This window comes from Mycteria americana, chromosome 30 (genome assembly GCF_035582795.1).
Source record: "Mycteria americana isolate JAX WOST 10 ecotype Jacksonville Zoo and Gardens chromosome 30, USCA_MyAme_1.0, whole genome shotgun sequence".
NCBI classification, from domain to species: domain Eukaryota; kingdom Metazoa; phylum Chordata; class Aves; order Ciconiiformes; family Ciconiidae; genus Mycteria; species Mycteria americana.
In genome coordinates this window covers 196,689-221,443 of record NC_134394.1, presented here as the reverse complement: position 1 = coordinate 221,443, position 24,755 = coordinate 196,689, and the positions used below count along the sequence as shown (strand labels likewise).

At 71.5% G+C, this 24,755-nt stretch overlaps 1 protein-coding gene across 1 annotated transcript; it reads right to left on the bottom strand.

The window, feature by feature from the left end:
• Positions 1-410: 410 nt before the first annotated feature.
• SPTBN2 (spectrin beta, non-erythrocytic 2) lies at positions 411-22,947 on the bottom strand. Its single transcript, XM_075526145.1, has 36 exons — positions 22,869-22,947; positions 21,554-21,717; positions 18,182-18,333; positions 16,886-17,059; positions 16,009-16,100; positions 15,824-15,904; positions 15,467-15,582; positions 15,239-15,351; positions 14,409-14,596; positions 14,201-14,318; positions 13,958-14,116; positions 13,202-13,504; positions 12,966-13,119; positions 11,539-12,409; positions 11,309-11,446; positions 10,232-10,988; positions 9,930-10,132; positions 9,761-9,851; positions 9,318-9,464; positions 8,980-9,243; positions 8,236-8,460; positions 8,073-8,162; positions 7,723-7,977; positions 7,515-7,645; positions 6,866-7,070; positions 6,407-6,781; positions 5,525-5,769; positions 5,294-5,432; positions 4,662-4,746; positions 4,356-4,552; positions 4,105-4,256; positions 3,418-3,493; positions 3,094-3,305; positions 1,694-1,867; positions 1,572-1,614; positions 411-844 (listed from the first exon to the last, which is right to left on the bottom strand). Exons 2-36 carry the CDS (start codon positions 21,708-21,710, stop codon positions 617-619), a joined length of 7,110 nt encoding a protein of 2,369 aa, XP_075382260.1. The 5' UTR covers positions 21,711-21,717; positions 22,869-22,947; the 3' UTR covers positions 411-616.
• Between the last annotated feature and the right edge of the window lie 1,808 nt (positions 22,948-24,755).

Below are 24,755 nucleotides of genomic sequence, written 5' to 3'. Positions count from 1 at the left end.
CTCCCCACCCCCGTCCCAAAACCATCCCATCCCCATCCCATCCCTGTCCCCACACCATCCGCATTCCCATCCCATCCCATCCCATCCCCATCCCAATCACATCCCCATTCCCATCCCATCCCATCCCATCCCATCCCATCCCCATCCCAATCACATCCCCATTCCCATCCCATCCCATCCCATCCCATCCCATCCCATCCCCATCCCAATCACATCCCCATTCCCATCCCATCCCATCCCATCCCATCCCATCCCATCCCTGTCCCTATCCCATCCCAAGTCCATCCCATCTACGTCCCATCCCATCCTCATCCTCAACCCATTCCCATCTTCTCCACGCCCCAGTGCCCATCCCCATCCCATCCATTCCCACCCCACCCCGCCCCGCCGGCGCAGCCAGGGCCCACCCGGTCTCTACAGTCGCTTTATTGGGGGTTGGGGCTGCGCGGGGACATCACCGGGACGCGGGGGGACACGGGGACCCCGGGGCGGGAAGGCACGATGGCGCAGGGGGGGGCCAGGACCCCCGCGCTGCCCCCCCCCGTGCTGCCCTCCGCCGCGTCCCTCCATCGGCTCCGCCGGGGCCCCCCCCCCGTGTCCCGGGGCCCCCCCGGCTCTACTTGTTCTTCTTGAAGAAGCTGAAGCGTTTCTCCCGCTCCTTCTCCTTCCCCTCGCGGGCGCGGGGGGCGGCGGGGCCCTCGGCGGGGGGCGGCACGGGGGGCATGCTCATGGCCCGTGTCACCCCCTTCCCGCCCGCCGGGGCCCCCCCCGGCCCCTCCCGTGGTCCCGCCGGCACCAGGGCGGCCGCTGCCTGGATCACCCGCAGCCAGGTGCTCATCTCCGCCTGCGGGGACGGGCGTCAGCGGGCGTCAGCGGGCGGGCGAGGGCGTGAGTGGGCGTGCAAGGGCGTGAGTGGGTGTGCGAGGGCGTGAGTGGGCGTGTGAGGGCGTGAGTGGGCGTGCGAGGGCGTGAGTGGGTGTGCAAGGGTGTGCGAGGGCGTGAGTGGGTGTGCGAGGGCGTGAGTGGGCGTCTGAGGGCGTGAGTGGGTGTGCGAGGGCGTGAGTGGGTGTGCGAGGGCGAGTGGGCGTGTGACAGAGTGCGAGGGTGTGAGTGGGTGTGTGAGGGCATGAGTGGGTGTGTGAGGGCGTGCGAGGGCATGAATGGGTGTGAGTGGATGTGCGAGGGCGTGCAAGAGCATGAGTGGGCGTGAGTGGGCGTGTGAGGGCATGCGAGGGTGTGAGTGGGTATGCAAGGGTGTGAGCGCGTGTGCAAGGGCGTGCGTGGGTGTGCAAGGGCATGTGTGGGTGTGAGTGTGCGAGGGCATGCGAGGGCGTGCGAGGGCATGAGTGGACGTGAGTGGGTGTGTGAGGGCGTGAGTGGGTGTGCAAGGCTGTGCTTGCATGGCCACACAGGCACCGGTGGGGCTCCACGCGTGAGGAGCTGTTTGCACAGCTGTAACACGCGTGCCTGCACGTGCTCTGCTGTTCACACGGCTGCCCACGCGTGTCTGCGCGTGTGAGGGGGTGTCTCCCGGCCGTGCCCCCCCCCCCCCCCCCCCCGCAGGGTCTCACCTCGTCCTTGGCCTGGAAGAGATACTCCTTCCCGTCGCTCAGCCTGGGGAGGGGGACAGGGCTCAGCCCCCGTGTCCCCGCCGTGTCCCCCCCGTGTCCCCCCGCGTCCCCCCCGTCCCTACCCCAGCTTGAAGACGTGCTTGCGCTTCTTGTAGTGGAGGGCGGGGTGGCAGCGGGCGCCGCGCAGGCTGGCGGGGGGCTCCCCGTGGTAGGGGGCCCCGACCCCCGCGCTCTTGGCGTCCTTGTAGAAGCTGAGGCTGCCCCCCCGCAGCACGCAGTACACGCTCTGCCAGGACCTGGGGGGGGGGAAGCGGAGTGAGGGGGGGCACGGTGCTGTTGGGGGGGGACATGGCTCGGGGGGGGGGGGGAACGGAGCTGCTGGAGGGGACGTGGTGCTGTTGGGGGGGGACACAGCTCTGTGTAGGGGGACACAGCTCTGGGGGGGGGACAAGGCTCCGTATGGGGCGGACACAGCTCCATATGTGGGGGACACACAGCTCCGTGGGCAGGGACATGGCTCCGTGGGGGGGGACACCGCTCTGGGGGGGGACACCGCTCCATGGGGCAGGACACAGCTCCATGGGGGTGGACATGGCTCTGTATGGGGGGGACACAGCTCCATACGTGGGGGGGGGGCAGCTCCATGGCTGGGGACATGGCTCTGTGGGGGAGGACACAGCTCTGCGGGGGGCATGGCTCCATATGGGGGGGGACAGCTCTATGGGGAGGGACATGGCTCTGTGGGGGGGGACACAGCTCCATATGGGGGGGACACAGCTCTACGGGGAGGGACACGGCTCTGGGGGGGGACACACAGCTCTGAGGGGGACACGGCTCCGTGGGGCAGGACACAGCTCCACTGGGGGGGGGACACAGTGCCATGAGGGGACACACATGGCTCCATATGGGGGGGACATGGCACCGTGGGGGGGACAGAGCTGGGGGGACACACATGGTGCTGTTGGGGGGGGACAAGGCTCTGTGGGGAGGGACACAGCACTGCAGGGGGGGACACGGCACCATGGACAGGGGACACGGCACCGCAAGGGGGGACACAGCTCTGTGGGGGGGGACATGGTGCTGTTGGGGGGGACATGGCTCCATATGGGGGGGCAACATGGCTCCATAGGGGGGGCACGGCACAGTAGGGGCAATGGGGAGTTGGGGGGGGACACGGCTCCGTGGGGGGGACACAGCTTGGGGGGACACACATGGCACCATGGGAGGACCCAGACGCAGGGGGGGCTTTCGGGGGGGGGGGTCACACATCCACCACCATCAGCCCGGCAGGGAGAGGGGCCGTGCCCATTTGGGGGAGGGGCCTAGAGGAAGGGGCGTGGCCAAAGGGAGGGCGTGGTCGTGGGGAGTGGCCTAGGAAGGGTGTGTCCCCATGGGCGAGGTCAGAGCGGTGGCCCATGGGGTGGTGTGAACAGGGTGCGGCAAGCGGGGGGGGGTGGCCTGTGTGGGTGTGTCAGAAGGGGGTGTGGCCTATGAGGGCGTGTCCGAAGGGGCGTGGCCTCACCTGTTGGGGGCCTTCTTGCCCTGGGCCTCCATCTCGTGCTTGCGGCAGAGGCCGCCCTCCAGGCTCTCGGGGGCCGGGGGAGTGCGGGGGGGCAGCGTGGCCGCGTGGGCGGGATCGGGGGCCGGGACCCCCCCCGGGCGGCCCCGGGGAGACCCCCCCGGGCTGGGGCCCCGCTCCCGCGCCCCGTTGGTCAGCCCTGGCCCTGCTGACACCTGTGGGGGGACAGGGGGGTGTGGGTCCCCTCCCATGGGGGGACACACAGAGGCATCCGGGGGCCCTCCCTCTTGGAAGGGGGCCCTGGCATTTTGGGGGGAGGGGGGTTACCTGGGCCGTGGCGCTGTCGGGGCAGATCCCATTGACGGCCGGTGCCTCCGGCTGGCGGCTCTGCAGGGCCGGGGCCCTGGGGGGGGGCACGGGGGTGGGCGAGGGGATGGGATGGGGACCCCCCTATCAGCCCAGGCCCCTCCCTGCATGTCCCCCGCCGTGTCCTCTCTTTCCCCAGGACCCCGATGTCCCCTCTGTCCCCTCAGGACTTGCACTGTCTCCTGTGTCCCCCCATGACTCCTGTGCCCCCCCTTCCCTCCCAGTCCCCAGTGTCCCCCCCATATCCCCCCATTTCCCACATCCCCCGGGTCTCCCCCCAGGACCCCCATATCCCCCCCTTATCCCCGGTCCCCAATGTCCCCAGGGTGTTCCACCAGGACCCCATGTTCCCCCACATCCCCCTGGGTCCCCCCAGAACCCCCCCAACCCCTCCCAGACCTGAATGTTCCCCCCAGACCCCCCCAGACCCCCTCAGACCTCCACGTTCCCCCTGTGTGTCCCCCAGACTCCCTCACCCCCCCCCCCCCCAGATCTCCATGCTCCCCCCATGTCCCTTCTAGACCCCCCAAAACCCCCCCAGATCTGAATGTTCCCCCCCAAACCCCCCAGGTCCCTCCAGACCTGAATGTCCCCACCCGCCCCCCCCCCAGACCTCCACGTCCCCCCCACCCATGCCCCATTCCTCACCGCTGTGGCTCCCCGGTCCCCACGCCGTTCTGGATGTCGGGGGGCACTGACGGGGGGGCCCCCCCAGCCTCAGGCTGCGCAGGGGGGGGCGTGGGTGGCCGCCTCTTCCTCGCCTCCTCCTCCTCACGCCGTCGCCGCTCCTTCTCCTCCAGCTGGGGGGTGGGGGGGACACAGAGGGGATCAGCGCCTGTACCGAGCACGCCGGGGCTCAACCGGCAGCGGGGTGCCCCCCTCCCGTGCCCCCCCCTCACCGTGGTGAGGCGTTCCAGGGCGGCGAAGCGCTCCTCCCAGGCGGCGGCCGCTTTCTGGAAGCCCTGATGGCGCTTGATGAGGTTCTCCACCTCGGCCACGCTGCTCCCCAGCTCCGCCGAGCGCACCAGGGGCTCCTGGCTGGAGAGCCAGGCCTCCGCCATGCTGGCGTCCCGCCCGAACATCAGCACCTCCAGCACTGTGGGGAGACGGGGAGGGGGGCACGGCGTGGACCCAGGCGTCTGAGTGGACCCAGCCCCCCCCCTCCCCCCCAGTCCCCCCAGGGGTGCCCCCAACCCCACGCTCACCGATCTGCAGCCAGTCCATCTTCTCCTTCCAGCGGTCCCCGATGTCCCGGCGGCGTTCCTGCAGCTGCGAGAGCTTCTCCGAGATCTGGGGATGGCGGGGGGGTGAGTGCGTGGCACGGGGCGGGGGGGACGCAGGGACGGGATACAGGGATGGGGACACGGGGATGGGGACAGAGATATGGGTATGGGGATGAGGACATGGGGATGGGGACACGGGGATGGGGACAGAGATATGGGGACGGGGATGAGGACATGGGGATGGGGACACGGGGGTGGAGATGGGATACAGGGATGGGGACAGAGGCATGGGGATGGGGACAGGGATACAGGGATGGAGACAGAGACACCGGGATGGGGACGTGGGGATGGGGACACAAGGACAGAGAGATACGGGGATGGGGAGACAGGGACAGGGACACAGGCACGGAGATGGGGATGGGGACACAAGGATGACAACAGGGACGGGGACACGGCGATGGGGACAGAGGTACAGAGAAACGGAGATGTGGATGGGGACATGAGGACAGCGACAGGGATGGGGACACAGGGATGGGGACGCAGAGATGAGAACAGGGACGTGGAGATGGGATGAGGACACGGAGGTGGGGACACGGGGACGGGGAGGGCCCCACCTTGTCGGCGGCGTAGTGGCCCTTGTCGAGCAGCGCAGTGCCCATGGCCACGCAGGCGTCGAAGCTGTCGGCCCGCGCTTCCACCTCTGCCTTGATGCTCTGGTGGTTCTTGATCACCAGGTCGGCCGAGGACACGTCCCTGCGCCGGGGACGGGGACACAGTCAGCGTCCCCGCGGCGCTGCCGCCGTCCCGGCACGTGCCCCCCGCCCCGGTGGCAGCCCCCTCCTCACCGCGGGCGCTCCTGGCCCTCGATCTGCAGGCGGACGCCGTCCATCCAGAGCAGCAGGTCCCGCACCGCCCGCAGGAAGCGGAATTTGTCGATGGTGTCAAGGAGCAGCCGGCGCCGGCCCTGGCTGCTGCTGCGCAGCTCGGCCCAGGCCTCGCTCACCGCCTGCTCGTGCCGGCGGATGTCGGCCGCCTTCTCCCCGGCATACGCCTTCTCCAGCCGCGCCGCGTCCTCCTGCACCTGGTGCACCTGTGGGCGCAGGGAGGTGAGGCCGTGCCGTGCCACGCTGTGCCCTACTGCACTGTGTCGTGCCATGCTGCACTGTGCCACGCTGTGCCGTGCCGTACTGCACTGTGTCGTGCCATGCTGCACCGTGCCACGCTGTGCCGTGCCGTACTGCACTGTGTCGTGCCATGCTGCACCGTGCCACGCTGTGCCGTGCCGTACTGCACTGTGTTGTGCCATGCTGCACTGTGCCATACCAAGCTGTGCCACGCGGTGCTGTGCCACGCCGCACCACGCTGGGCCTCACCGTGCCGTGCCGCGCCACGCCATACTGTGCCACACCGCACCACACTGCCGTGCTATGCAGGGCTGCACCGTGCTGGGCTGGCTGCACCATGCCATGCTGCACTGTGCTGTGCCGCGCCGTGCCGGGCTGCACCGTGCTGTGCCATGCAGGGCTGCACTGTGCCGTGCTGCACCGTGCTGTGCCGCGTACAACTGCGCCATGCCACGCTGCGCCGTGCCGTACTGCATCACGCTGCACCGTGCTGTTTCATGTTGTGCTGTTTCACGGCACGCCGCACCGCGCTGTGCCACCCCGCGCCGTGCCGCGCTGCTATCCCGCCCCGTGCCGCACCGTCCCCCGTGCCGCACGGCTCACCTGGGCGCTCAGGGCCTGGATGTCGTGCTCGTAGGCGGTGTGCATGCGCTGCATGGCCTCGGCCGTGTTCAGGTCGCGGCCCACCTCATCCGGCAGCTGCTTCTGCTTGTGCTGCACCTGGGCCAGGGTCTCGCGGGCGTCGTGGTAGAACCGGTGCAGCTCGTAGGAGGCCGCCAGCATCTGCGACCGCGTGTCGATCAGCTCCAGCAGGTCGGCCCAGGCCTCGTTCAGCCCATCCTTCCACTCAGCCACCGTGGCGTTCTCCGAGTGCCCCGCTGCGATCAGCGTGTCCGCCAGCCCGTTGACAGCGTCCACCCGCTCCTGCCCGATGCTGCTCGTGTCCCGCGAGAACTCCCTGAACTTGTCCCGCAGCATCTGCGGGGAGGGGGCGAGCCGTGTCAGGGACGGCGGGGAGGTGACACGGGGACACCCCAGCGCCCTCCCGCCCTGTCCCCGCACCGTGACGTGCTCGTAGTCCTGGCCCAGCTCGTGGGAAGCGGCCACCACCTCCCGCTCCGAGATCCACTGTTCCAGGTCGTCCACGTCGCGTTTGAGCTGGCAGAGCCGCTGGTGCTCCTGCAGCGTGGCCCGGCGCTCCTCCGCCAGGTCCTTCAGGCTGGCGTAGAGCTTGTCCACCTGGCCCTGGCGTAGCGTCAGCCGCTCGCTGCGGGCACGGCGGCCGTCAGCTCCGGCGGCACCGGGCACCTGCTCCCGGGGGACGATGTGTGCGGGGGTGGGAGGTGGTGCGGGGACACGGGGTCCTCGGGAGACGATGGACGTGGGGGTGGGAGGTGGCAGGGGGGGACACGGTCCTCGTGGGATGATGAACGTGGGGATGGGGGGTGTGGGGGACACGCAGTCCCTACGGGATGATGTGTGTGGGGATGGGAGGTGGTGGTGGGGGACACACACGGGGTCACCGAGGGATGATGCAGGCAGGGATGGGAGGTGGCAGGGGGACACACAATCCCTGTGGGACGATGCACATGGGGATGGGGGGTGTCAGGGGACACCCGTCCCCGTGGGATGATGCTGGCGGGGATGGGGAGTGTCAGGGGACGCCCGTCCCCCATGGGACCATGCAGACGGACCCGGGGACGTCACCCACCTCTCGGGGTGTCCGCTGGCCACCATGTCGCGGCTCTGCACCGAGAGCTGGTGCACGGTGTGGGCGTAATCCCGCAGCGCCTGCTCCAGCACCAGGTGCTTGCTGACCATGGCCTGGGCGCTCAGCTCGTCCTGGGGGGGGGGATCACAGCGGCTCAGGGGGGGGGGCACGGGGCTGGGGTGGGGGGCACACCGCCCCGGGGCCATACCTTGGCCTTCTCCTGGGACATCATGTGCAGCTCCTGCTCGCCCATCCAGGCCTCGGCCTCGGCGGCGTCGCAGTAGAACTGCTGGGCGGCATGAGCCCGCTCCAGACGCCGGTGCCGCAGCTCCGCCTGCAGCCGCAGCTCCTGCCAGGCTTCCTGCAGCTCCCGCACCCGCTCGGCCGGGCCCGACAGTCCCCCACGCCGCCCCAGCAGCTCCTCCACCCGCCGCTCGTGGCCCTGCAGCTCCTTCTGCAGCGTCTGGGGAACGCACGGGGTGAGCGGGGGCATCCCCCGGGGATGGTGGGACCCCCCCGCGGGGGGCAGCGGCGGCTGCCGGACCCCCCCCAACCCACCTGGTTCTTCTTTATCAGGAGCTGGACGGAGGGCAGGTCCTTGCCGTGGTCGGTGGACACAGCCAGGGGTCTGCGCTCCTTCACCCACAGCTGGTGGGAGACGGGGGGGTCAGGGACGCTGGGGGTCCCCGGGGTCCCTGCCCACGGCCGGGCGCCCACTCACAATCTCGTCCTCCAGGTCACGGTTAAACTGGTGCTCCTCCTTGGAGGCCAGGAGCTTTCGGCAGCGCTCCCGCAGCGGCTCCCGCAGCCCCAGGAACTGCTCCTCCACGGCGCGGACCTGCCCCTGCACCTCGGCTGCGCTGGCATCCTCCCGGCTGAGGGCCTGCGCCTGCGCCCGGATCGCCTCCACCTCCTTCTCCCGCACCGCCATCTGCTTCTCCAGCATCTGCCCGGGACGTGGGGCAGGTGAGCGACCCCGTGCCGGGCACCCCCCTGTCCTGGGCACCCCGCTGTGCCGGGCAGCCTTCCCTGTGCACCTCTGTCCCCTGCACCCCATCTCCTGCACCCCATCCCCATGCATCCCTGTCCCAGGCACGCCTGTCCCCTGCACTGCATCTCCTGCACCCCATCCCTGTGCACCCCTGTGCCCTGCCTCCCATCCCTATGCACCCCCTGTGCCAGGCACCCCTTCCTTGTACAACCCCTGTCCCCTGCACCCCGTATCCTGCACCCCGGCCCCGTCCACCCCATCCCCTGTACCCTGTCCCCTGCATGCTCATCCCTGCACACCCTGTCCTGCAGACCCTGTCCCCTGCAGACCCCGTCCCCGCAGACCCCGTCCCCACAGAGCCCGTCTCCATGCCCCCTGTCCCCTGCACCCCCGTCCACTGCACCCCTGTCCCCTCCAGACCCCGTCCCCTGCAGACCCCGTCCCTGCAGACCCCATCCCCTCGGCAGGCCGGACCTGCTGCTTCTTGAGCAGGATGTTGACGCTGGTGAGGTCCTTGCCGTAGTCATCGGAGCGCAGCTGGGCGTGCACGCCGGCCAGCCAGCCCCGCAGCGCCGTGCAGGACTGGGCGCACAGCTCGGCGCGGTTGGCGTCAAACAGGCGCCGCGCCTTCGTCCGCGTGGTCGACTCCAGCTCGTCCCACAGCCCCCGCAGCGCTGCCAGCTTCTCCGTCACCACCGTTCCCAGCTCCGGCTTCGCCGACGCCAGCTGCTGGCCCTCCTGCCAGGGACACTGGTGTCAGCAGGGCCGCACCGGAGGGGGTCTCGGCACCCCGCCCTCGCCCCCGGCCCCACCTTCTCCATCTTCTCCAGCCAGCCCTTGTTGGCGGCCAGCTCGGCCGCGAAGGCCTGGTGCTTCTGCCACTTGGTGTGCAGGTTGCGGGCCTCCTCGTAGGAGACGTCCTGGGCCGTCAGCATCTTCTCATTGATCCAAAGCGTGAGCTGCCAGGGGGAGAGCAGGGACGGGGCCGTCACGCCATGCTGGCCCCATCCCGTCCCTGTTCCCATCCCATCCCACCCCATCCCGTCCTCGTTCCCGTCCTCAGCTCATCCCCACCCCATGCCGTCCCTGTTCCCTCTCCATCCCACCCCATCCCATCCCTTTCCCATCCCATCCCATCCCTGTTCCCATCCCCATCCCTGTTCCCCTCCCCATCCCATCCCATCCCCATCCCCATCCCTGTTCCCATCCCACCCCACCCCACCCCATCCAGTCCCTCCCGGGCTCCCACACTCACCTCCTGCCCGTCCTGCAGGAACCGCTGCAGCTCCAAATTGTCCCGCAGCCGCCCCAGCAGCTCCTGGGCCATGTCCCGGTTCCTTCGGTGCCTGCGGCAAGGGCAGGGGGTGAGGGCTGGGCCGGGGACCCTGGTGCCACAGCTGGGCCATGAGGGGGGGACCCCGTACCTGCTCTCCACCGAATCCACCGTCTCCTGCACCTTGTCGGCGTGGAGGCTGCCCTCGGCCACCAGCTTGCGGCCAGTGGCCACCAGCCCCTGGACGCGTTCCCCGTTGGCCTCCATGGTGGCCATGAAGTCCTCGTGCTTCTTGACAGAGGCCTCGGCTCCTGGCAGCGTGCCGGGCATCTCCGTGTGCGACAGGGCATACTCCTGTGCAGGGTGACGGACTGGGCATCACCGCCGCCCTTCCGGCACCCCAGGGTCCCCCCTGCTGCCGGTGCTGCTGGCTTCGCCTCCCCAGCCGCTCACCTGGGTGCTGAGGACACCCTCGACCTGCTTGGAGTCGCGGAGGAAGAGCTGGAAGGCGAAGGCTTGGGAGAGGAGATGGTGGCGGTTCTCCCACATCCTCCCCAGCTCCTCCCAGCCCGTGTCCAGAGCCTCCAAGCGCTGGTGCAGAAAGACGTGCTGCGCGTCCGTCTGTCCCTGCGTCACCTCCCGGCCCACGGCTCGCGTGCTGCGGTAGTCGTCGCCGTAGTGGGCGATCTCCTTACGGATGCTCTCGTGCTGACTCAGCAACCGTTCAGCCTCGACCAGGGTGGCCGGCACGTCCTCGGAGGCCACAGCCGTCTGGGTGCGGGATAGCCAGGCCTGGAAGGCGGCCAGGTCCCGCAGGAAGCCCTGCAGCTTGCTGGCCTCCCCCAACGACTCCTCGCGTCGCCGCAGGCTGCGGCACAGTTCGTCCCACACCGCCTCGATGGCCGACAGCCGGGCCAGGATGGCGGGCGCCTGTTCCGGGTGTTCGGCCGCCAACTTCTCCGCCTCGGCTCGCAAATCCCGCACCTTGCCCTGGATGGCTTCCAGGTCGCGCTCCATGCCCGAGAGCTTGCGCTGCAGGGCCATGACGCCGGCCAGGTCATTGCCCAACCCCTGCGTCGACTCGATCACCTTTGTCTTCTCCCGCATCCAGGACGTGGTCTCGTTGCACTCCAGGTGGTAGTTCTGGATGTTCAGGGCCGACGTCAGCGCCTCCTTCTTCTGGTCGGCCAGCGCGCGGAACCGCTCCCACCTGTGCGGCAGCGGGGACGGGGGGACGCGTCAGCCGGCACCGCGCACGGAGCGGCCGGCCCTGCCTGCAGCTGCCCGGCTGTCCTGCCTGGAGCATCCCTCCCTGCCTGGAGCATCGTCCAGCTTGGAGCATCATCCTGCCTGGAGCGTGGTCCTGCCTGCCTTGGAGCACCCATCCCTGCCTGGAGAACCCGTCCCTGCTTGGACCATCGTCCAGCTTGGAGCATCCCTCCCTGCCTGGAGCATCCCTGCCTACAGCAACACCCTGCCTGGACCCTCATCCTGCCTGGAGCCCCCCTGCCCGCATCGCCCACCACCCACCTGGTGTTGAGCTGCTCGCGGGTGGCACGGATGCTCTCCTGGTTGCGCTGGTCGGTGGCCAGCAGCTGGTCGGCGATGCGGTTGACGGCGGCCACGCGGGACGCCAGGTTGTTCATCTCCGGCTCCAGCGTCTCGAAGCTGTGGGCAGGGAGCGGGGATGGGGGCTCAGCGCCCGCTGGGGGGGCCGTGCCGCGCCGGTTGGTGTGGGGGGGTCTGGTGCTGGCGCTCACCGCTGCTGCACCACCTCCAGGTCCTCCAGCTTGTCGGGGACGTGCATGGCGTGCAGCCACTGCTCCTTCTCACCCACCCACAGCCCGCAGGCGTCCGCCTCGCTGCGCATGGTGTAGAGGCTGAGAGCGTCCTGCAGGTCCTGCCGCCGGCGCTCCGCTCGCGCCGCCAGCTCCTGGTAACGCCGCTCCAGCACCGGCAGCCGACCCGCCGCACCAGGAACGTCGGCGAAAGCGGGCGGCAGGGCGCGAGCCTGCTCGTGCAGGGCGTCGATGGCGGGGCGGTGGCTCCGCACCTCCTCCTGCACCTCCCGGTGCTGCCGGGCCAGGCTGCGGGTGGAATACTCGTCGTGGCCCAGCTCGGGGCTGGACGCCAGGCGCAGGGCGTCCTCCAGCCAGGCCTCCGTGTCCGCCGCCTCCGCCTGGAACTGGAAGAAGCCGGCGGCTTCCCGCAGGCGTCGCTCACGCTCGGCCGCCAGCTCGGCCAGTGCCCGCCAACGTCCTTCCATCTCCCGTACCCGTTCGGCCACCTCGGCCGCCCCCAGCCGGCCCTCGGCCGCCAGCCCCCGGCCCCGGGCCAGCGCCTGCTCCAGCGGCCCCGCACGCCCGCTCAGCTCCCCGCGGAAGGCGTCGTGCTGGCTCAACAGGCGCAGGGAGCTGGTCAGGTCCCGGCCGACGTCCTCGGAGGAGAGGAGCCGTTCCTGCTCCCGCATCCAGGCCTCCTCCTCCCCGGTGTCCCAGAAGAATTTCCAGAGTCGCCGCGACTCCTCCAGCCGAACCCGGCGCTGTCCCGCCAGCTCCACCAGCTCCCGGTAACGCAGCTCCAGCGTGGCCACGCGCTCGCGCACCGCCGCCGGCTCGCAGGGCTGGTAGCCTGCAGGGACCCCCGGCAGGTCCCTGAGGGGGCTCGGGGTGCACCGGCCGCCCCGGGGGGCTGGGGGGCATCTCAGGAGCTGGGGGTCCAGGGTCCACCAGCCACCCCGGGGGTCTGGGGCCGGGGCCAGGAGCTATCCTGGGGCGCGGGGGTCTGGGATACACCAGCTGCCCCGGGGGCTGGGGGCTGTCCCAGGGGCTGGGGGTCCAGGGGGCACCGGCTGTGCCGGGTGGCTGGGGGCTGTCCCGGGATTTGGGGGTTCAGCGGGCACCGGCCACACCGGGGGGCTGGGGCTGGGGGCCATCCCGGTGTTTGGGGGTGTTTGGGGGTCTAGGGCACTCCTGGGTTTTGGGGGTCCAGGGTGCACCTGCCCTGGGGGTCTGGGGGCCAAGGTCGGGGGCTGTCCCGGGGGTTGGGGATCTGGGGCCATGCCAGGGTTTAGGGGTCTGGGGTCCAGCAGCCACCCTGGGGGTCTGGGGTCAGGGCTGTCCCCCGCTGGCATGCACTGGCCATCGCAGGGGTCCCGGGGACCGCGGGGCACCCTGGCCGCACTCACCCTCACTGGGCACGGCGAATCGCTGCGCCGCGGCGCTCACCGCCCGCACCCGCTCCGCCTGCGCCGCGATGTCGGCCTCCACCAGCGCGTGGATCTGCAGCAGGTCGTCCACCCCGTGCAGGTGCTTCCCCAAATCCTGCGACTGCAGCCGGCCCTGCGGGACCCGGAGGGGGACATGGCAGCGTCAGGGTCCGGCCACCGCGCCCCCCGCCCCGTGCCCACCGCCACACCGGTACCTTCATCTCCTCCATCCAGTCCATGAGATGCGCCAGGTCCTGCAGCATCTTCTGCAGCTCCAGGTGCAGCAGCAGCCGCTCGCGGCGGGCGGCCACCAGCTGCCGGAGGAAATCCCAGAGCCGAACCACGTTGTCGCGACGTGTCAGGACACGGCGGATGTCGTGGTAACGCTCGGCCTCCAGCTCGGCCGCCACCGCGCTCACTGCCTGCACCCGCTCGCTGTAGGCCACGATGTCCGTCTCGATGGCCTCGTGTTTCCGCACCGCCGCCTCCACCGCCGACATGTCCGTCCCAAAGTTGTCCTGGCGGGGGACGGTGAGACGTAAGGATGGGGCGGGGGCCAGCCCCTGTGTCCCCGGGGACCCCCGGTCACCCCGGGGTCGGTGAGGGGTGGTGGTGGGGAGCGGGACCCCCAGACACTTTGGGTCCCCAGGGTGGAGTGGGGACCCCGGGTGTCTGGGGCCGTGCGGTGGAGCAGGGACCCTCAGTCACCTCGGGGTCATTGGGGGAGGGGGGAATGGGACCCCCAGACACCTTGGGTCCCCGAGGGTGGTGGCAGTGGGGCACGGGACCCCCATCTGCCCGGGTCCCTGGGGTTGGTGGCAGAGGGGAGCGGGACCCCCAGACACCTTGGGTCCCCAGGGTCGGTGGCGGTGGGGAGCGGGACCCCCCGCCACCCGGGTCCCTGGGGTCACTGGGAGGTGGCGGTGGGGGCACGGGACCCCCATCGGCCTGGTTCCCCCGCCAGCCGGCACCTGGGAGACGAGGCGCTGGTTCTCGCTCAGCCAGGTCTCCCGCATGGCCGCCTTGCGGTCGAATCTTGCCGCCAGCTGCTCCAGCTTCTCCTGCCGGATCAGCTCGGTGCGCAGCGCCAGCTCCCGCTCGTGCTCCGCCTTCTCCAGCCGCTCCCAGGCCTGCCGAGAGACGACTCCCCGTCAGCCCCCCCGGCACGGCACGGCACCGCGCCACCCCCGTCCCCGTCCCCGTCCCCGTCCCACCTTGTTGATGTCGGAGATGAGCTTCCCCTCCCGCGGCACGTAGACCTTCTGGTTGTTGGCCCGCATGCGGCTCTGGACGGTGAAGAGCAGCACCTCCAGGTTGCCCTTCTCCATGAACCTGGGGAGGGAGGGGGGGGAGATGCGACGCTGAGCCCCCCCGGGGACCCCCAGCCCTGCCGGGGTGCAGGGGGGTGTCACGGGGGCTCACTTGGGGGGCTTCTCGACGGTGCGGTAGGTGTTGAAGGCCTGGAGCTGGTTCTGCACGCCGGGCAGCGCGTTGGCCAGCTGCCGGTCGTTGAGGGTGAGGATGGTCTGCTCGATCCAGCCCAGCAGCTCGCCCGCCAGCTCCTCGTACTTCCCCACCAGCTCCTCCGCCTCCCGCGCCGCGTCCAGCACCTGCGGCACCGTCCGTCTGTCCATCTGCTGTCCCCCGCCGGCTCATCCCACCAGCCATCTGCCCGCCACCTGCCTGCGCTCCGTCCTGCCGGATCCCTGCTCGGCCGCTGCCCGGCCGTCTGTCCATCCCTCTGTTAAGCGTCCGCCTCCTCCCTCCTGCCCCCCAGCCAGCCGTCTGTCTGTCCATCCGTTTGGGTGCCCATTCGGCTGTCTGTCCATCTCCTCCCTCCCACTCTCTCGCCAGCCGTCCATCTGTCCATCCATTTGGGCACTCCTACATCTATCAGTCCATCTCCATCTGTCTGTCTGTCCATCCCTTTGTCCTCCCCTCCATTTAGCTGCCCATCCTCTCTTTCTCTCCGTCTGTCTGTCCATCCATTTGGGCGCCCATTTGGCTGGCTGTCCATCTCCTCCCTCCCTTTTCCTATCCATCTGTCTGTCTGTCCATCCCTTTGTCCTCCCCTCCATCTAGCTGTCCCTCTCCCCTCTCTCTCTGTCTGTCTGTCCATCCATTTGGGCCCTCATTTGTCTTCTTCCTCCATTCATCTGCCCCCCGTTCACCTCTCTGCCCATCTCTCCCTCCCTCCAGCCCTCCATGCATCCGTCCGTCTGTCTGTCCGCCCGCCCCCTCTGCCCTGTCACCTTCCCGATGCGCTTCCCCTCCACCGCCAGTGCCTTCATCTTGGAGAAGTAGTGGTAGAAGGTGGCCACGTAGGTGATGATGGACTTCTCATCCGGCTGGTCCACGTTGACGTCTGCGGGGAGCAGAGTGGTGGGGGTGAGTGTGGCCGCCCCCCGCGGCCCCCCACAGCCCCCATACCCCCCGCGGCCCCCCACAGCCCCCCCGTGCCCCCCCCGGCTCCTCCTCACCCTCAGGGTCCAGCAGCTTGGTCAGACCGAGCTCGCGCTCGGCCAGGTTGAAGGCGCTTTGCAGGTTGTAGTGCGCGTTGCAGCGCCGCAGCGTGTCCATGTCCACCAGGTCCGGCCTGGGCAGCGGGAGAGCCTCAGCCCCACGGCCCCTGCCCCACGGCCTGCCCCACATCCCCATCCCGCACCCCATGTGCTGCGCCCCACGGCCCACATCCCGCATCCCGCATCCCACGCAGACGTCACCGTGCGCCCCACGGCCCCTGCCCTGTGCCCCACGGCCCCTGCCCCACGCAGATGTCACCGCGTGCCCCACGGCCCCTGCCCCACGCTGCCGCCACTGTGCCCGCCATGCCCCACCTGTGCTTGTGGATGATGGCGTTGAAGGCCAGCCCGTCCCGCCAGCTCGTGGTGAAGTTGTGCACGTTCACGTTCGGGTACCTGCCAGGCGCTGGGGTCAGGGCTCAGCCTGGGACCCCCGGGACCCCCCCCGGACCCCTCCAGGACCCCCCGGGACCCCCCAAGACCCCCTGCTCCACGCTCACCCCGCCGTCTTCATCTGGCACCAGAGCAGCAGTGCATCCTTGGCAGACTTCTTCTCCTTGTTGTCCTCCGTCTCCACGCTGATGTCCTGGATCTGGGGGGGCAGCGCGGGGTGAGTGGGGGCCCCCGGATCACCCCACGGCTGGGTACGGGTATGTGGGGGGGCTCCCGGCTGGGGCAGGGGGCTCCAGGGTGGGGGTGCAGACCCACAGCGGGTGCAGAGACCTTGTAGTGGGTGCAGGGACCCCACAGTGGGTTCAGGGACCCCCACGGTGGGTGCAAGACCCCCACAGTGCATGTGAGACCCCCGCAGCAGACTCAGGGACCCTGCAGCAGGCTCAGGGACCCCACAGGGGGTTCAGGGACCCCCATGGTGGGTGCAAGAACCCCGTGGGAGATGCAGGAACCCTTGCAGTAGATGCAGGGACCCCACAGTGGGTTCAGGGACCCTCACAGTGGGTGCAAGACCCCCGTGGCAGATGCAGGGAGCCCCACAGTAGATGCAGGGACACCACAGTGGGTTCAGGGACCCCCATGGTGGGTGCAGGACCCCCCATGGCAGATGCAGGGACCCCGCAGTGGGTACAAGACAGCTGTGACAGATGCAGGAACCCCACAGTGAGTTCAGGGACCCCCACGATGGGTGCAAGACCCCCATGGCAGATGCAGGGACCCCACAGTGAGTTCAGAGACCCCCACGGTGGGTGCAAAACCCCCACAGTGCATGCGAGACCCCCGCGGCAGATTCAGGGACCCCACAGCAGGCTCAGGGACCCCACAGTGGGTTCAGGGACCCCCACGGCGGGTGCAAGACCCCCATGCTGGGCGCAGGGACCCCCGCGGCAGATTCCAGGACCTCCGCGGCAGAGGTGGCGATACCTGGAAGCGGAGGATGATGGTCCAGACGAGGCCGAGGGTGAGGCGGTGGTTGCCATCCACGATGTCGTGGGAGCCCACGTTCTCCAGGTGCACCCGCTGCTCCTTGAGGAACTGCAGCGCCTTGTCCACGTTCTCCAGGCAGTGGATCCGCATCCGGCCCTTGGTGGGCTTGGGCTGGACAGGGCAGGGGCAGGGTCAGGCCCCCCGGCGCACAGGGAGGGGGTCCTGGGTCTGGGGGTCCTGGGGAGGATCACCCAGGCACTGGGGTCCCAGGGAAGGGGTGCTCAGGTGCCGGAGATGCAGGAAAAGGGGTGCCAGATACCGGGGTCCCAGGGAATGGGGTGTCTGGGGGTCCCAGGGAAGGGGTCCCGGGTGTTGGGTCCCAAGGAAGGGCATGTCTGGGGGTCCCAGGGAAGGGGTCCCGGGTCTGGGGGTCCCAGGGAGGGTCACCCAGGCACTGGGGTCCCAGGGAAGGGGTGCTCAGGTGCCGGAGATGCAGGAAAAGGGGTGCCAGATACCCGGGTCCTGGGGAAGGGGGTGCCTGGGGGTCCCAGGAAAGGGGTCCTGGGTGTTGGGGTCCCAGGGAAGGGGGTTCCTGGGGGTCTTGGGGAAGGGGTCCCAAGTGTGGGGGTCCTGGGGAAGGGGGTGCCCAGATGCTGAGGTCCCAAGGCAGGGGGTTCCTGGGGGTCCCAGGAAAGAGGTCCCGGAGGCTGGGGGTCCTGGGGAGGCTCACCTGGACACAAGGGTCCCGGGAAAGGGGGTGCCTGGGGATCCCAGGAAAGGGGTCCTGGGTATTGGGGTCCCAGGAAGGGGGTGTCTGGGGGTCCCGGGGAAGGGGTTCCGGGGCCTGGGGGTGCTGGGGAGGGTCACCTGGGCACTGGGGTCCTGGGGAAGGGGGTGCCTGGGGGTCCCAGGGAAGGAGTCCCGGGTCTGGGGGTCCTGGCAAGTGTCACCCGGGCTGCTGGGGTCCCGGGGAAGGGGTGCTCGGACGCCAGAGACCCAGGAAAGGGGGTGCCAGATACCGGGGTCCCGGGGAAGGGGTGCCGGGTGTTGGGGTCCTGGGAAAGGGGGTTCCTGGGGGTCCCGGGGAAGGGGTCCTGGGTGTGGGGGTCCCAGGGAGGGTCACCCCAGCACTGGGCTCCCGAGAAAGGGGTGCCTGGACACCGGAGTCCCAGGGAAGGGGGTGCCTGGGTGTTGGGGGGGCAGGGGGGTGCCCACACACAGGGGTTCCTGGGGGTGCCCATCCGGGGGTCCCCAGGGGGTGCCCATCCGGGGGAGGGGGGGGTCCCCGCTCACCAGCTGCTCCCCTGAGAGCACCTCCAGCAGGCGCAGCAGCATGCGGCCGTCCCGCAGGTCGCTGTACAGGTCCCCCAGCCGGCAGGTCCCCCGCGCCAGGTGGGAGTTCACCCACTTGGTGAAGGTCTTCTTCTGCACCGCCTCGCGCTCGTCTGGGGGGGGGGGGGTGTCAGTGGGGGGGGCAGAGACACCCCCCCCCCACCAGAGACCCCCTCCCCCAGCCAGAGACCCCCCACCCCGGCCAGAGATGGAGGGCCGGGACTCCCAACCCGCAGCAGCACCGTGAGGCCGGGACCCCCATCGTGGGGCAGCACCGGTGGGACCAGAGAGCCAGGTAACCCCCCCACAGCCGGGGGTCCGGGGGTGTCCCCCCTCCTCTGCCCCCCAACCCAAGGGACCCAGGCGTCCGGGCCCCCCTGATGGGGGGGGGGGGTCGGGGGGGCTCTCGGCTCCCCGCGCCAGCCGTGCCCGGCACCGGCCTGGGATTAGCGGTAAGAGGATTTGGGGCTGGACCGTGGGGGGCCGCGGGGGGCTGGGGGGTTTTGGGGGCCCGCGGGGGGCTTGGGGGGGCCACGGGACAGCGGCACAGCCCCCGCGCGTGGGACCACCCCGGGCTGGAAGAGCCGGGAGGTGCCCAGGGTGGAGGCACGCGCGTGTGCACCGCAGACCGGGACCCACCGCCGCGCACACGCGTGCGCACCGCCAGCCAGCGCACGCCTGTCAGGGTGGGAGACACGCGTGTGCAGGGCCGGCGGCGGCCAGGCGCGTCGCACACGCGTGTGAGCAGGTGCTGGCCCGGGCAGGCACGGTCACGCGAGCGACCGACACGCAGGGTCACGGCACACACGCGTGTGCAGGCGCGGGGCTGCCCCCCGCCGGGTACGGTCACGCGCAGGTGGGCACGCGGGGCCGGCACGCTGCGCACACGCGTGTGCACGCCTCGAGGACGGGGGGGCAGGGCCCGGCCCGGGGGGGGGACACGCTGCCACCGCCCCCCCCCCGGCCCCTGTTTGCTCGACCGAGGCCGGAGCAGAGTCCAGCCCCCGGGGACGGCGGGGGGGCCGCGGCCGGACACCCAGGTCCCCCCCCGGACACCCGGGTCCCCCCGGACGCCTGGGTCCCCCCCCGGACGCCTGGGTCCCTGCTGCTCCCAGGGTGCCCCCCCCACCCCCACCCCGGCTGAGGGGTCCCAGGCATCGGGGCTCCCCCCTCCAGCCCCCCCCAAGGTGAGGAGGGACCGCCGGCGTCCGGGCGCACCCTTGGCCCCCTCCCCCCCCAGAGGGGACCCAGGCGTCCGGGGGTGTCGGGCGTCGCCCCGCGGGGTTTGGGTGTGCCAGTTTCGGGGTGCGGGGCGGGGGGTGGGGGGGGCGCGGTGGTTTCAGGGAGGCTCGTGGGAACCTGGAGGGATCTATAGGGTCTGGGGGGGAGCGGGGTTGGGGGGCAGCTGCAGGGTCTGGGGGGGACCCAGAGGGACCCGTGGGCGGGGCACCCGTGCAGCCGGAGGGGGCACCTATAGTGCCTCAAGGGACACCTATAGGGCCCTGGAAAACACTTATAGGGCCCGGGGGGGGGGGGGTCTATAGGGCCTGGAGGGGTCTATAGGGTCTGGAGGGACCCACAGGTCCTGGGAGGACCCTGGAGGCACCTGTGGGGCTCTGGGGAGCCCCATAGGGACTGGGGGGGACCCAGGCAGGACCTATAAGGCCAGGGGAGACTATAGAGATGGGGGGGAGCGTCTATAGGGTCTGGGGGGGACATCTGGGGAAGAGCTATGGGGACTGGGAGGAGCTGGGGGTGACCTCCAGGCTGTGGGGAGCCCCACAGCGGCTGGCAGGACCCATAGAGGTGACCTATAGGGCCAGCGGTCACCTATAGGGAACGGGGTGGGGAGCAGCGGGACTTGGGGGGGGGGGCACAGAGGGACCGGGGGAGGCACAGAGGCACTTGGGGGGCACAGAAGCACTTGGGGGGCACAGAGGGGGCCTACGGGGACAGGGGGGGGGACAGGGGGACCGGGAGGGCCCTGGGGGGGACTTGGGGGGGTTCCGCGGGGACAGGAGGGTCCCAGCACGGACCGGAGGTCCCCGTCCCCCTGGGGCTCCCCCTGTCCCCGTCCCGGGGGGGGCCCCGTCCCCTGTCTCACCTTGGAGCTGCTTGAAGCGTCCCTCGAGGACGCCGGGGAGCTGGGCCGGGCTGGCGGCGGCGGCCGGGCAGAGCCGGGGGGCGGCGGGGGGCGCGGGGGGGCAGCGGGCCATGACGGGGGGCCGGGAGGGGCCGTGGGGCCGTGGGGCCGTGGGGCCGTGGGCCGTGGGGCCGTGGGGCCGGGCGCTGCGGCGGGGCTGGGCGGGCGAGGGCGGCGCCGGGATTTACATCAAAACAGGTTGGGCGGCTCGGCGTGTGCGTGTGCACGCGTGTGCACGCGTGTGCGTGTCTGCATGTGTGCGTGCACACGCGGGCGTCTGCACGTGGCCGCGCGCGCGCCGGTGGCCGCGCGCGCGTGCACGTCTGCGCGTGCCCGCGCGTGTCACGCGTGTGCGTTTCACGCGTGCGCGCGTTTCACGTGTGCGTGCCCGTGCGCCGGTGGCTGCACGTGCGTGCGCGCGCGTCCGCGTAGCTGCGGGCGCCGGCGTGCGCGGGTGCGCGCGGGCACGTGTGCGTGTGCGCCTGTGCGTGCAGCTGCACGGGCACGCGTGTTCACAGGCGTGAACGAGGCGTGTGTCCTTGTGCACGTCTTACGTCTGCGCCCGGCTGCGTGTGCACCTGCCTCCGTGTGTGTGCGTGTGCGTGTGCGCAGCCGGGGGGGGTCAGGGGGTGCGGGGGGGTCACCCCCACCCCTGGGTCCCCTCGGGGGGGGTCAGGGGGTGCGGGGGGGTCACCCCCACCCCTGGGTCCCCCGGTCTCCACCAGTGCCGCTGCCCCCAGGGACCCCAGCCTCCATGCTCCTGCCCCCCCCTCCCCGGTTTTTGGGTGCCCCCCCGTGTTTTTGGGTGCCCCCCCCCGTTTTAGGGTGCACCCCCATGTCTCGGGATGCCCCCCTGTTTTGGGGTCCCCCCCTATTTTGGGATCCCCCCGTTTTAGGGTGCTTCCCGCCTGTTCTAGGGTGCCCCCCATGTTTTGGGATGCCCCCCCATGTTCTGCGTTCCCCACCCTACTTTTGGGGTCCCCTCTCTGTTTTTGGGTCCCCTCCATGTTTTGGGCTCCCTCCACTATTTGGCGATGCCCTCCCCACGCTTTGAGGTGCTCCCCCTCTTTTTGGGGTGCCCCCTCCCCCCCCCCCATGTTTTGGAGTCCACCTCTGCTTTGGGATCCCCCTTCATATTTCAGGCCCCCCCCCTCCCATTTTTGGGGGTGCCCCCCCCCCTCACCCCGTACCGGCCAGAGCCTTGATGCGGGAGCGCTCGAAGCGGCGAGCCGAGCTGCCTTCATGGTCGCCCTCCTCCTCCTCCTCCTCGGCCCCGTCCCAGCGGTTGTTGACGTCGCCGTACTGCCGCTGCAGCTCCAGGCTGTCGTAGGCCGGGGGGGACAGCATGGCCGCCCTGGGGGGGCCCTGTCACCGGGGGGGCACCGGGGGGGACACACACACACACCCCCCCCGGCACCGGGGACGGGGACACGGAGGGGGCCAGTGCAGGTGCAGGAGAGCGGCAGCACGGGGGGAGGAGACACCCCCCCCCATCTCCCCGCGCACCTGCGTGGGTCCGTGTCCTCCCGTGGGCTCCCCCCAATCCTTGAGGGAGCCCCCCCGACCCGTGAGGGACCCCCCCGACCTGTGCGGGACCCCCCTAACCCAGGAGGGACCTGTCCAACGCAGGAGGGAACCCCCCCAACCTGTGATGGACCCCCCCAACCTGTGCGGGACCCCCCCGACCCGTGCGGGACCCCCCTAACCCAGGAGGGACCCCCCCAGCGCAGGAGAGACCCCCCCCATCCTCCCTAGGGACCCCTGAGCACCCAGGGGCCCCCCAAGACCCCCCCATCATCCATTCCCCGTGCCGGGGGGGGGGGGTGTCCCGTTCCCATGGGGGTCCCGTTCCCATGGGGGTCCCCATCCCCGGGGGGGTCCCTATCCCCGTGCCGGGGGGGGGGGGTGTCACATCCCCGGGGGGCTCCCGCGGGGGGTCCCCATCCCCGTGCCCCCCCCCCCCGTGGGTCCCAGCCCCCCCGTTCCCCCCCGCGGCGGCTGCGCCGGCCGGTGGTTAATGCTCTTAGCGCGGGGATCAGCGGCCGGACCCCCCCGGCCCCCCCGCGCCGGGTCCCTCGGGGGGGGCTGGGCACGCGTGTGCGCGGGGACGCGCGGGGCGCAGGACACGAACCCGCGTGTCTGGCGGGGGTGGGGGGTGGGGGGTGTCCCCAGCAAGGCCCCGCAGCGCCGGCGGGACCCCAGGACAAAGCGGGGGGGGGGGGGTGTGTTACGGGACCGGGGGGACCCTGCCCGGTGCTGCGGGGTGCGGAGCGGCTGCCGCAGTGCCGGGGGGGACCGGGGGGGACCGGGGGGGGGGGATGCGGGACCGGAGGGGTGCGGGGCCGGGGGGGACCGGGGGTGGATGCGGGGATGGAGGGATGCGGAGTCGGGGGAGGACGCCGGGGGGGGCGATGCGGGGCCGGTGCGGTGCGGGATCGGGGCTCGGGGGGGTCCCTCCCGGCGTGTGTCCCCCCCCCTCTCCCCGCCGCCCCGGCCCGGTCCTACCTGCGCGCTGCGGTGGCGGAGCGGGCTGAGGCCGCGGCAGCTCATCACACCCGCGGCGGCGCGGCCGGGAGGGGCGGGGCGGGGGCGGGGCCAGAGCGGCACCGGGGGGGCGGGGCCACGGGGGGGGGGGGGGGCGCACCGGTACCGGGGGGGGCAGCACCGGCACCGGCGGGAGGGGGCTGCCCCGCATCCCCCCGCACATCCCCCCCGGGGGGACCCAGGCGTCCGGCGCCCCCCCCCCGCCGGACCCCTCCCCCCCCCCCGTCGCCATGGCAACCCGGGCCGGCGCCTCTGCCCGGGGCCCGCCGCGGGGGGGGGGGGGGGGAGGGGCAGTTGCCGTGGCGACGGCTCCGACGGCCCCGCCCGGGGGAGGGGGACGCTGCCCTCTCCCGTTGCCATGGCGACCCGCCCCTCCCCGGGGGGTCCTTAGCGCCCCCCTCCTCCGCGCCGCCAGGGGGCGCTGGCAGGAAGGGGGGGGGGGGGGGGGGCTCGACATGGCGGACGAGGCCGTGCGCGCGGTGCGGGGGGGACCGGGGGGGGGGGGGGGTCTGGGGGAGATCCCGAGGGGGTCGGGGGGGGCTAGGGAGGATGGGGGGGTCTGGGGGGGGTCCCTGGGGTGGTTCAGGATTCCCCAGAGAGGACTGGGGGGGTCTTGGGGGGTCTCTGGGGGGGTCAGGGGTCACTAGAGAGGATGGAGGGGGGTCTTGGGGGGTCTCGGGGAGGGTCAGGGGTCACCAGGGAGCATTTGGGGGGGGGGGCTCTGGGGTCATCAGAAGCCCCTGGGGAGGATGAGGGGGGTCTTGGGAGGTCTCTGGGGGGGTCAGGGGTCACTAGAGAGGATTGGGGGGTTCTTGGGGGGTTCAGGGGTGCCTAGGAAGGATGGGGAGGGGTCTTGGGGGGGTCCCTGGGTTGGATGGGGGGGTCCGGGGGTCCCCTCCACCGCCGCCTGTGCCCGCAGGTGCTGGAGCGGCTCCTCCTGGGCCTGCGGCCTCCCGAAAGCGGGGAGCCGCGGCGGGGGTCCCTGCTGGTGGCCGTGGCGGCAGAGGGGGACGCAGGGGACACGGGCCGGCCCCGCTGCACCATCACCGGTGCGTGGGGGGGCCGGGGGGGGCTGGGGGGGGGGGGGGGGGGCTCGGGGACCCCGACACCCCCCTGTCCCCACAGTGGCGGCCGCAGGGGAGCTCAGCCGCCATGTCGGTGCCGAGGCGCTGCGGGCAGGTAGGAGACGTCCCCGGCCCCCCGCCACCGCCCCCCGCCCGCCCGGGGTCCTCACTGTGTCCCCCCCAATCACCCCCCCGCAGCCACCCGGGGGGTGCTGGAGCTGCCGGGGGTCCCCCGCGCCCCCTCCCCGTGCTGCGGCCGGATCCTGGACCGAGCCCGGCTGCGTTCGGCCTTCCAGGTGAGGCTGGGGGACCCCCCCGCACCCCCCCGGCCCCCCCCACCGCCCTCCTTCCCCGTGCCCCGGGGTGACCTTGGGGGGGGGAATCGGGGCCGGGGGCCCCCCGGGAGCACCGGCCCCCGCCGCAAGTAGGGCGGGTGGATAAATATAGCCGGGGCGGCCTGATTTCGGCGGGGGGGGACGGGGACGGCAGAATGGGGTCACTGGGGTGTGGGCAGCACCCCAAAACCCACACCAGGGCCGAGGGGGACGGGCTGGGCCCCCAAACTGGTCCGAGTCCCTTGGTGGGGGTGTCTTTGTCCCCTAAACTGGTCCCAGTCCATTGGCGGGGCCAGGCTGGTCCCCAAAACCAGTGTGAACAAGCATGACGCCCCCCCTCGCTGGGTCTGCCCGCCTGGGGGTCCGGCTTGTGGGGGGCATCGGGGTGCCCCCCCCCCCCCAGCTCTCTCCCCTCTCCCCCCAGCTCAGCCCCCCCCCCGGCACGCTGT